This window comes from Lynx canadensis, chromosome C1 (genome assembly GCF_007474595.2).
Source record: "Lynx canadensis isolate LIC74 chromosome C1, mLynCan4.pri.v2, whole genome shotgun sequence".
NCBI lineage: Eukaryota > Metazoa > Chordata > Mammalia > Carnivora > Felidae > Lynx > Lynx canadensis.
In genome coordinates this window covers 98,520,838-98,532,681 of record NC_044310.1, presented here as the reverse complement: position 1 = coordinate 98,532,681, position 11,844 = coordinate 98,520,838, and the positions used below count along the sequence as shown (strand labels likewise).

The 11,844-nt window shown below is 46.3% G+C and overlaps 1 protein-coding gene across 1 annotated transcript in view; it reads right to left on the bottom strand.

Annotated features, from left to right (window-relative positions):
* Window positions 1-1,512: 1,512 nt before the first annotated feature.
* Window positions 1,513-11,844, bottom strand: part of VANGL1 (VANGL planar cell polarity protein 1) — a 54,724-nt gene continuing 44,392 nt past the window's right edge. Inside the window, exon 8 of the mRNA XM_030324880.1 lies at window positions 1,513-8,662. Within this exon, the coding sequence (XP_030180740.1) occupies window positions 8,402-8,662 (261 nt within the window). The 3' untranslated portion in view covers window positions 1,513-8,401. The remainder of the gene's footprint in view (window positions 8,663-11,844) is intronic.

Below are 11,844 nucleotides of genomic sequence, written 5' to 3'. Positions count from 1 at the left end.
TAATGCATCTGCAGACCCACATGCTTGCAAGGTGAACTAAGGACCTCTTTGGAATTAATCTGGCATTTTAACAGTCTGAACTCTTCAGAGTAGCGATGGCTAGAATGCTCAAGGTTAACCCTAGGACCCTACAAAACACCAATGATTCCCTTAAAATAATCACATGTGATTAGATTGTGGCTGGTGGCTTCAGCCCTGAATATGCTATCGTGTTCTCATTCACTCATTCGCTCAAGTATTCAATCAACGGCCCTTTGACGCTTGTTCACAGATGCGGATCACAGAAGGCAGAAATGAGTGGGTGAGATGGAGCGCTGAGCAAAAAGCTAGAAAAGGAAAATGTTTAAAGAAGCTTGTGTCAGTCCTACAAATGCATCATCATCTTGTCTGAAATAGTACAAATTCTCAGAACCTCAGTAACACATTCAACTGTAAATACAGAGAACATACCCAAAAGTCAAGTGCAGTTTTTGTTTTTCCAGGTCAACCTTAGCCTGTATAACCAGAAGATACTTGCGTGACACGTTGACACCAGCAGGGAACTGCCAAGTCTCTCCGGAAACAGGGACAATGCCCATGTCACGCCAATGCTGGTGAGCCCGGTCTCCGGCACTGGGCGTGCAGGCAGTGACTTAACTGGTGCCATTCTGGTATCTCTCACTCCACTTCCGTAATCTGATAGTTTATCATCTGATATTCTCAAAACTCTTCCAAAATTCCATAGCAGTAGAATGGGTAGTGAATGAAAAAGAGAGGACTCTTCGGTTTATGTCTGCAGGCAACTTTAATCTTTTCTCCAGCGGGGTTTGCTTGTGCAGACAGAAAGTATGCACGTCTTGGCCGATGGCCCAGAGAAACAGAATTTGTCAATAATCTATACAGTGAATATCTTCAAATCAATTGCTTTCTCTGACCCCTGTCCATGCAACAGGTGAGAATTTGATTGTGTGCTATCAGCATTCTATCCAGGTAAAAAGTAGCTGAGTGTAGCAGAAGGCAAGTTCCAATATTTCTTTGGAAAATAATCAAGTTCCTTTTAAATAGACCTACCTATCTGAAATCCCTCAATAATTAACATTGAATTACCAAACCACTCACCAAAACAATCCAATATTTACTCCCCCCCCCCCAACAAATCCAGGGTCTGACACTTTTCTTCCTCCCTACTTAACTCCAGGATCTTTTTTCACTTGCTGATTTATTCAAAAGGCCCATTTGATCTTCATTTTTAGACCCTACGATTTTAATGTCCAGTTATCTATTCATTTTAAAACATTCTCTTGAGCATAAAATGATCACAACAGATAGTTTTCATTACAGTGGCAATCCACATTTCATTCAATCTATCATTATAATTGTCTTGGTTTTCACGGAACCTTGACGTGTTTTTAAGAGGGTATCAAAATCATACAAGAGTGCAAATGTTCCCTAAAAAAAAAAAAAAAGAAAGAAAAAGAAAAACACCAAACAACTTTTTAGATTGAAATAATCACATGAAAAAAAGAAGCCAAATACAATTTGGGAGTTCAGTTTATTTTTCAAGTTTTACAGTATAAAAAAATGCAACATGTAAAATGTTTTAACAGTTAATTGGGATTGGGGGTGGGACCCAAAAGGGGACCAAATGACTTGGCTGCCAGGTACGCCGTGTCAGCTGTAAACACTAACATTGGTACTGATAGATGTCACAATGAGAAGACATCTCCTAGGACACATCTTGTGCATGTGTGTAAGTGTCCTCGTGTGGATGACTGCTGGTTGATCCATTCATTTAGATGTTCGAAAGGCCTCATCAGAGCCTATTCAGAAGTTCTCATACATACGTGGTGATGGGAGCAGAGACTGATTAGCAAAACTGCCCCCTCCCGGTTACAAAAAGCACAGTATCAACTACCAAGAAAGAACGCAAAGTCCCCCAGCCCCGTTTTTGCACAAACCATTCTGGCTCCCTCAGACAGAGACAGATGGTTTTGTCATGGAATCTTCCGGGTTGTAGATCCACAAGTGAAAATTTCTTTCAATACAAAAGCAATTTGTTGGCAAATGAACTTCTCTGAAGACCTGACTCGGCCCTGCTGGCCTTCTCTCTAGAGTCTTTGTTGAGTAAGTGGTCATTCACCAGGTGAGTGATGTTCACCACCCCCATGAGTCAGGACCCAGCTGTTCTCATTCTGGCTAGTGTCCTGTACTCTATACAACAGTTGTACTCACAGACGACTGCTTGGACATCAAGTTTGGGTAATGTCATAATTTAGGGATCTCAGGGGAGTTTGCTATTTAACTAAACCCTACAGCAAATCCATTATAAAAATAAGGAATTACCACCAGAGTTCGAATTTTACGATCATTTTTCTTGAAGAATGATGAACCACATGAAGCGAATATTCCATTGTTTCTATAACGGAGGGGCACCTCTTCCTACCTGGCCCCTGCAATGGTGACAGTGTGCAACGATCTGAATTCCCTATGACGTGAGTCAAACTAGACTTGTCACCCACAGATCCCATGCCTGGGTCCCATCACTAATTCCCTGAGCGACAGTCTCTGGTCCTCAGAGATGAAGCTTTCCTAGGCTTTGGGCTTTGGGGGGGCTTACCGACTCCTAAATGACCAGCTCCTTCAGAATGAAAGCTCATGTTACATGGGCAAACTCCGATAAATATAAGCAAACACAAAATCAGACAACTGTACATTCAAATATCTGTATGCAAAACTTATTTCAGTGCCAAAAGAAGTGCCAAAGACACTCTGAAGACCAAAGCCTTGGCATTTATCACATTTGTCCCACTGCGCCCCACCCCTCCCAGGCTCAAGGTAAGAGTGTTTTTATTCCCCTAAGACAAACCACTGGTGTTTTCAAGCTGCGAGACATCGTAATTGTAGATCCTCAGTGCCATATTGGAAGTAACCTTTCACTTAATGCTTCGGCTGTTAGAGATCTGTTGTTGTACCGGGGAAACTCTAAGACAACCCATTAAAAGAGATTTATTTTACAGGTGAAACAAAGCAAACTGGATTATCTAAATAAAAATGGGACAAGGCCTGGCAAGGGAGACTCACAGAGTCCCCAAATTCTATTTTATTTAGCAGTTTTACAGTTTCTTTTCTACCCTCTGGAAATCTGTGCCAATCCCTAAGGAGCAGCCATGCTGAGAAATGAGAGCCCCATCTTCGTTTTCCTGTCCTTTACGGAAAGCAAACAGCAGGAGAGAAAAAGGTAGTCTGTACTCCAAGGAACAAAACTTAAAGGCATCGGAAGAGAGGAAAACTGCGTTTCCAGAGTTCTGTTTCATCAGTTCTGTTAAAACTGTTGAGGGCAACTGTGGGGAAAAAGGGTGGGGTGCAAAGTGCTCGCTGAGAGCACCGACGTCACGGGGAGGCCAGGGACCCCCAGTTCCAGAGCTCCTGAGGCGGGGCCTGTGGGTGGTCTTTCTCCCACCCTAACCAGGTGAAGCAGAGCACCAGCGAGCAGCTTCCTCAGCTCAGGAAGAAGCCTGGTCCGCCCGCTGCCCACCTGCCCAAGCCAGCAGGATGGAGGCAGAGGGCCAGAGGGGCAAAAGCAAAGGGTGGCTGCCAGAACAACAGCACCTTGGTCGTGCTGGTTTTCCTGGGGGTGGGGCATTCTCAAATTCTTTCAATTAGAAATCGCAAGAAATATGCCAGCACCATAGAGAGGTTCCCCCTGGGGCCACAGCTCTGGTGCAAAGTGAAAGAATCGAAGGGATTCCACCACCTCCAAGGAACCCTCACCCCCAGGTTCAGATTCAAGGTCAAGTGTCCTCAGGTCCCTCCTCCACATTCCCAGATGCCAGATCATTTAGATCACACCTCGAGGTACAGAGAGCGAGGGGCTGGAATCAGACATTAGATTTGAAATCCCATTCACTAGCCATGAGACCTGAGACTGGTCCCTCCCTCCCTGATTGTCCTCCTTCTCACCTGTTAAACTGAGATAACCCTGCCTCCAAGGAGTTCCCGTTCTAGAACAGCACCTGACGTGATACCTGAGACACAGTGTCGGCACCCTTCTCTTCCTTGTCTGACCAAAATATGTTTTGTCAAAAACATGACCTGAAATCTAATTTTCTAGGCATCAACTTGGTTAAAGTGCAATACGGCAACTTCAATGTAGTGTCTAAATTACCTTGATTCACTACTGCCCTGAATACCATTTAAGAACTGTGCTATGGGCTTAAGAACGACTCATATTTTATTAACGATGGAATGTGATCACAAGGTTTCATAGTAAATTCACAGTAGTGATTTATTATTTTTTTTTTTGTAACAAGATCCATAAAGCATAAACACTACCCAGGAATACTTACATCACTTTACAATCGCAGGATCACTGCTGGACTATTTAAATATTATGTTAACATTTCTGTGCTACTTTTAGTAATCAGTCTTATCTTTTTTTATGAAGCTCAGTTTTTAAGTTATATTCAGAAACATAGAATAAGGCTTCCAAGGTAGTGAACTTGGAGCAGCAGAAAGCTTGACCTTTCTTTCTCTGCTTCTTACTGTTTTCAGGTCATAGGGTCCTGAGGCAGGAGAGAGTCTAATGGATTGTCTGCAGGACATCAAAATTTCCAGAAGACACTTCTATGCTAAAGCCATTTACTCCTGGGGAGAAGCCAGTATAACTGATGGAAAGGAATATAGGAGCCAAGGGAGAAATAACGGACTTTAGAGAAGCCTTCCGAAGGATTGGGTGCTGTTAGGAACTCTCTCCGCCATAGGGTATGGGGGAAACACAGACACCCTCAAGACACTCATCCATACAAACACACGCATCAATTACCTGCTGACAGAACTAACCCATCTATAGACAACGCAGATGTTCAGATGGCTAACATATAAACCAGACACCGCCTGTCTCGTAAATTACCCTCAAGAGAAATGCACACAGATATGGAAACACATACCCACAAACAAGTGTGCATCCCCATTTAGGGAACGCTACATCACAGAGCCCAGCCAGAGGGCGTGTGAACCAAGGGCCCGATTCTCTTGGTTTTGTGGAGTGACTAACACTCACTTCCCCAGGCAGCGGGGGTGGGGGTGAGGAGAGTCAGGGTAATTAATTCCTGCCATCTCGACAGACGACTTGCCACAGAGATACAGCCGTATCTAAACACATGCACGCAAAATGAAGGGGAGCCATGAGTAGGGTGAGAGGGGAGAGGGACACCTCATCTCATCACCCCCCCAAACACTGAAAAGGCGCTTGAACTCTAGCAATGAGCCACAATGCTGCATGTGTGCATGTGCGGGCGCGCGCGCGCGCACACACACACACACACACACACACACACACCTCCCCATCCCCCCCAGGGCCACCTACCTCCACCCGCCTCTGCACAGAGTTTCTCCTGGCCGTAGATGTGAAAGGGAAGGACAGAGAGGGAAGACGATGACAGCCAGGCAAAAACCTGGCCAAGCATTTTCTCAAGGGCTTTGTGAACTTCAGCATTAAGTATTCTGGCTTCTGACTTAACCGATAACGCAGAGGGATGAATAAACCACAAAGCCTTAGAGTTCCTTCCCCCTCTAGGAATGCAGACTTTTTAACTGTAACATGCAGTTCGTGGACGATTGAAAATTATAATCACCATCAGAAGTAGGCACCGAAGAACAAAAATTACCCACTGGTTAAAACAGCAGCAGGGAACAGAGTGATCTCAGGCACGCACTCCTCATCGGGGTCCTCTACTCCTCACATTGAACATTCATGTTTTAATACCTTAGGCTGAAAGTTATAGAAAATCTATAAACATTTAAGGCAAATGAAATCCTGACTCCTCTAATGTGAAGTCGCCTATATTTTACTAGCCCTCAGGCAGTTTACCCTCTTTTAAAAAGAATAGCCTATTGGTTCCATGGACTGAAATGAAAACGCATTGTTTTCGATTGTGTGACGCAGCTTTCTGAAACCTTCAATCTCTTTAATGTCACTTACAATGTTCCCACTGCACCAGCAACTCGAGTTATTAAGGTTTTGAAAGTGCAAAGGCTTTATCCAAAGATCCTGCATTTTATTTTGTTCTTCTTTCAAAGGGGACTCAATACGAAGCCAGTGTCAAAAATCGATATCCAATTTAAAACCGAAACAATAATTTCAGAAAGGCTGACATTCTCCTATGCAAAGACTGGGGGGAGGGAGGATGGGGGGAGGGGAGAGAGAAAACAAATTCCTTAATTTAAACCCTTTTTCACCCTGCTGGGAATACATGCACCAAGGCAGTGACACCAACGTAACTCCTGGGCTGGGGACTTAAGATCGGGTCGGAGGCACAGTATTTTAGGACGTTGATGAACAGTGTCATTACGAACTACGTGTCCTGTATATGAACTCTACGGACTTACGGCGTCTCCAGCCGCTGTGTCCCTCCCTGATGCAGAAGCCTCTGACACCCTTAGCCTGGGACATTAGAACTGCTGCACAAAGTCTCATCCACTTACACCTTTCCTCGCCCCATCTCCCAAAATAGATTTCCTGAGAAAGATATCATAAGGAATGTCCAGTTTGAAAGGACCTAAAGGCAACAGCTAGGAAAAAAGCACCATGGTTACATGGTATGTGTTTTTCATAAACAGAACCATGTAGTGACACAGCACATCCTGGCTCGAGGCCACACTGACTGGTGTCTCCTTTCTGCTTTTCCAACACTTGTCTTTTTGAGCGGAAGGCTGTTGATTCGAGAATGCTGTTTACTTTTTCAGGTACAGGTGCGTTACCAATATCCAAAGCCAATTGTGATTTTCAAAAATGATACACAAATACTGCACCACTTTTGGAACGCACAGCCCAGTAAGGGTATGTGCCAACACACACACACAGAGAACATTCCGACAGCACTCTCCTTTTCTAAAGCGAGGTGACTGAATACCCCCAACTTCCTGGGAAAAGCAAGGCCAAATACTTTGTAAAGGTTTGCCATGATACAGGAAGGCAGACGGAGGTACAGACAGGGGCTCCCTTACAGCAGGCCTCCGCCGGGTCAGCTTGCCACAACCCCCACCCCCAAGCCGCGGCTGCTCCCTCTGGCCAGGGGTGAGCCCACTGAAACCAGCGGCATTTCAGAAACCGATCACAGATGAATGGCTCGGGATCCTAAGACTGGCTCCCTCCCTTTCCTTCTCCCAAGCTCGGCCGCTTACCCAATCCCTCTCCCCACTTTCCCAATAACTACAAGAAATTCCAGCACCAGGGCCAAAGCAGCTCCTTCCCTGGTGCTAAGTGGCAGAGGTGACGAGTTCCACAGTGATGGTGGTCAGAAAGCAGGGAGTGGACAGCAGCAGCTGTCACTGCGCCGGGCACTGTTTCGTCTCCCGTGGCAGGGCAGCCGGCTCTGAAGCTTTGGTGAGGACTCATCTCCACGGGAAACGAGAGGCTCCGAGCTGCACCTGCCAGTCCCTGAGTCCCGGTGTCAGTCTTTCGCCTGGTCCCTATGAGCAGCCGGGAGGAGGACCGGGAGGGGAGGGGCTCCCACTGCAGCCTGGGAGGGACAGCCTAGCAGGCTTGCTCGCCCTGTGTTCTAGCTGGTAGGCATTCTACGCTTCCCTGTGCAAACAATCCCCGGGGCCCACTGGAGGCGGCACACAAAGCCTGCGAGCCCGCGTGAAGAGCCAGGTCCCGGCAGCCTTCCCTGGCCGGTGTGTGGTGTGTGCAGGGGAGGGCAGGTGGAGGGAGATGGGTGGGCAATCGTGGGGTCAGGAAAGGTCTACCTGCTCAACTCGAGGGAAGCAGGGTCAGAAACAGGACAGGCAGGTTTTCTCCTTGGGGGAGAAAACAACATAAAATCACGTAGAGCTGTAAACGGATAGTGCACATTTTCTGTCGTGACCTCTCTCTGCAGCACTTAAGGCAACAAAGAACAAAGATGAAGGCAGGCGTTTCCTGAACGGCCCGTGGCTCCCATGGGTGATGTGGTGCTGGACATTTACTTACACAAACACACGTGTGGACATGTCGCGTCTGGTTTCCCCGAACAGAATAAAGATGTGTTCCCCGGGAGCTCTACCAGGGGGTGGACCAGAAGTGACAGGAGGGCGTGGTCCTGGACGAGAGGCGGGGACTAGATGCTGTAAGGCGAGGCTCCTGAGAGCCACCAGCTCCGCTTTGGTTTACAGCTGTCACAGAAGCGCCAGGGAACAGCTTCTAGAGAAGTCCCATCCACAGAAGTCAGATGTCGTCAGTCACTGTTTTCCAGGGTGGACATCCCCTGCTTCCTTCCAAATAAAGTGCGGATGGTGAAAGGACACTGGTCTATCATCTGCCAGTTTCAGTCAGCGATGAAGAAGAATAAAAAAGGATGCCCCTCTGGTATACATATATATATATATATATCTCATATATTCTTTTTTTTTTTTTTGTAATAAAGCCACAAATATAAAACTTTTAAACTGAGGTCTCAGACTGTAAGCGAAGGACAAATTTGTGAGATTTGGGGTCTATGAACTCTTCCGAGAGTACGATGAATGGAATTTTCTTCACATTGACCACGAGGCTGAAGTCCAAGCATTTGAGGACGAAAACGATTCCATCCCGTAGTCCGTTAGTGACAGCCTCGTCACTGACCAGTCTCCACTGCGTCGAGAGCCAGCGCTCCTTGTCATACTGCAGGGTGGGGCCTGCGCTGAGGTAACGTTCCAGAAAGGCCTGGAAAAGAGGGGAAAGGCCATCAGGGAAGAATCACCCCACGCCCACGGCAGTGCCACCAGGGACCTATTCATCCTGTGCCGATGAAAATGTTTCCCAGCAAACCAAGATGGAACCCAGCTTATCACACCGTATTCCCATCAGACCCTCACAACGGAGACCTTGTTGGGTAGGGAAACCTCCTTGGATGTCCTCATTCCCCTCTGCCAACTTCCAACCAGAGATGGGGCGGGGTGGGGGTGATGGTGGCTGGCATCTGAATCTGCCCGGAAGCCATCGCTGAGGCACCAGCCCAGCCAAGGCTCGGCCCCACCACACATGCCACCACTTGTCCCTGTGCTGGGCCTGCCTCCTCTTGCACGGACAGCTCCTCAGGGCAAGGGCTGGCCCCGAGGGACACCAGGGAAATGTAAGCCTAACACATAAAAGGATATACTTGCATGCTTGAAAATGCATGCTGTACCACTCACAGGTTGTGTGACTGTGGACAAGTCATTTAACCTCCCTGTAAGTGGAGAGAGAAACAGCTCCTAACTCACAGGGCCGCTGTGGGGATGAAAAGATTACCTCCAACCATCGCATGGCACAAGGGAAACCCAACCAGTGTGAGCGATGGTGATCTCCTGTGGGACCAATGTGCACAGGGCAAGTCCGAGGGATGCCAGAGCCCATGTCCTTGTCCTTCTGCTCCAACAGTGCTTAGCTCCTTAGCTCCTGGGAGTTCTTGGACAGCACACCCTGCCCCCGTCCCACCCCAAATGGTGTCCACATGCACTGTTCCTCCTGGGCGTTTACATCTCCTCAGACCACCACCTGAACCTCTGGACACATGAACACACCCTCCTCCAAGCGCTTATAATCACTGGCCTGACTCCCGTGTGACATTCGGCTCAGCGGTGTATTAAATCAATAAATACACTGATTAAGCTGCAAGAAAAGAATGAGCCAGCAATTCAGACAGGATATATGGGGATATAGCACTCTGGTCCTAGACACAGGATGGTTTCTATGTGCATCCCCTTCCTTCTATACCTCACTCTGCTGCCAAGTATATTATTTCTGATCTGTACGCTTATATTCTAAGGCGGGAAGTACAGCCATGCCTCAACATCCTTCTAATATAAAAATAGCTCTTTCGGGGGCACCTGGGTGGCCTCATCGGTTAAGCATCCGACTCTTGATTTTGGCTCAGGTCATGATCTTACAGTTTCTGAGATTGAGCCCCTGCTTAAGATTCTCTCTCTACTTCTGAGCATCTGGATGGCTCTGTCGGTGAAGCATCCGACTTTGGTTCAGGTCACGATCTCATGGTTTGTGAGTTCGAGTCGTGCGTCGGGCTCTGTGCTGACAGCTCAGATTCTATGCCTGCTTCAGATTCTCTGTCTCCCTCTCTCTCTGCCCCTTCCCCACTCATGCTGTCTCTCTCTCAAAAATAAACATTTAAAAAAATTTTTTTTTCAACGTTTATTTATTTTTGGGACAGAGAGAGACAGAGCATGAACGGGGGAGGGGCAGAGAGAGAGGGAGACACAGAATCGGAAACAGGCTCCAGGCTCCGAGCCATCAGCCCAGAGCCTGACACGGGGCTCGAACTCACGGACCGCGAGATCGTGACCTGGCTGAAGTCGGACGCTTAACCGACTGCGCCACCCAGGCGCCCCTCAAAAATAAACATTTAAAAAAAAAATTTTTTAAGATTCTTTCTCTCTCTGCCCCTCCCCTGCTCATCCTCTCTCTCTCTCTTTCTCTCTCACAAAAAAGAAACAGCTCTTATGAATCATGAGAAAAAGAAATAACTCAGCAATTAGAGAAATGAAATTAATAATTTATAGAATAAATATTAATAGAAAATTAACATAGTAAAAAAGATGTTCTACCACATTAATAATTCAAGAAACAGGAATTAAAATGAAAAATATTTTTTTTCCTCTTATGTGGACAGTGATTAAAAAGAATGGTAACACCCAACACGTCAATTGTGTGGGAGAAATAAACAATCCTATCTCAGAGGCAAAAGTGTAAAATAGTAACATGCCTAGGAAGGACAATTTGGCAAGATCTGTACCTTTGATCTAACTGTTCCCTTACGAGAAATTTATCTTTCGGAAATAGTTACACAGATGCACAAAGACATGCAAAAAAGATATTTGCTGCAACCCTGTTTAGACCAGGGGTTGGCAACATTTTCTCTAACGTAAATATTTTCAGCTTCACAAGCCACACTCTGGCACAACTGGTCAACTCAGTCTGTGTAGAGAGAAAGCAGCCATACACGATATGGAAATAAAAGGGTGTGGCTGTGTTCCAATAAAACTCGATTAACAAAAACAGCTGAGCCCTGGTTTAAACTAGTGAAAGATCTTAATCCAGATGTGCATCGTAAGCACTGGTTAAACAAATCGTGCTATTCAGTGGAATAAGATGCAACCACTAAAGAGAACGAGTTAGATCTGTAGGACAGAGATCTGGAAGGTACGGACATGGGAAAACAGCCAAGGGATCGTTTTAAATGAAAAAAGCAAGTTTCCAAACTGCGTGTGTGTGTGCGTGTGTGTGCATAAGCTCCCATTTGTGGTTTGCTTTTTTTTCCACTTCTACTTTAGACAGACAGACAGACACACACACACCCCTCTGGAAGCATACATACGGACTCCTTATCACTACGAACAGTTTAGGGTAGTAGAATGGAGAGTTCCCTTTGCACATTGTATTTTTCTTTAACGCCTGGATTTTTACACAAAGAAAGAGTGTGAAATGAGTTTTAATTCAGAAAAAGTATACATTTTTGTTTTAAATGTTTATTTTTGAAAGAAAAAAAAAAGAAAGAGAGAGAGAGATATGGAGCATGAGCGGGGGGGAGGGGCAGAGAGAGAGAGAGAGAGAGAGACACAGAATCCATAGCAGGCTCCAGGCTCTGAGCTGTCAGCACAGAGCCCGACGCGGGGCTCGAACCCAGAAACTGTGAGATCATGCCCTGAGCCAAAGCCAGACGCTTAACCCACTAAGCCACCCAGGCACCCCAAAAGTATACATTTTTTAAACAAAAACAAAAGCAACCAGGACAGTAAGACATCTCAAATAAAAGGAAAACGGCTTCCGTTCCACATGGTCTCAGCTATCACTTTGCATGTGTAGATGTATCATACTCGTACTTTCTTGCATTCCGTTTTTTGTAACTTAAT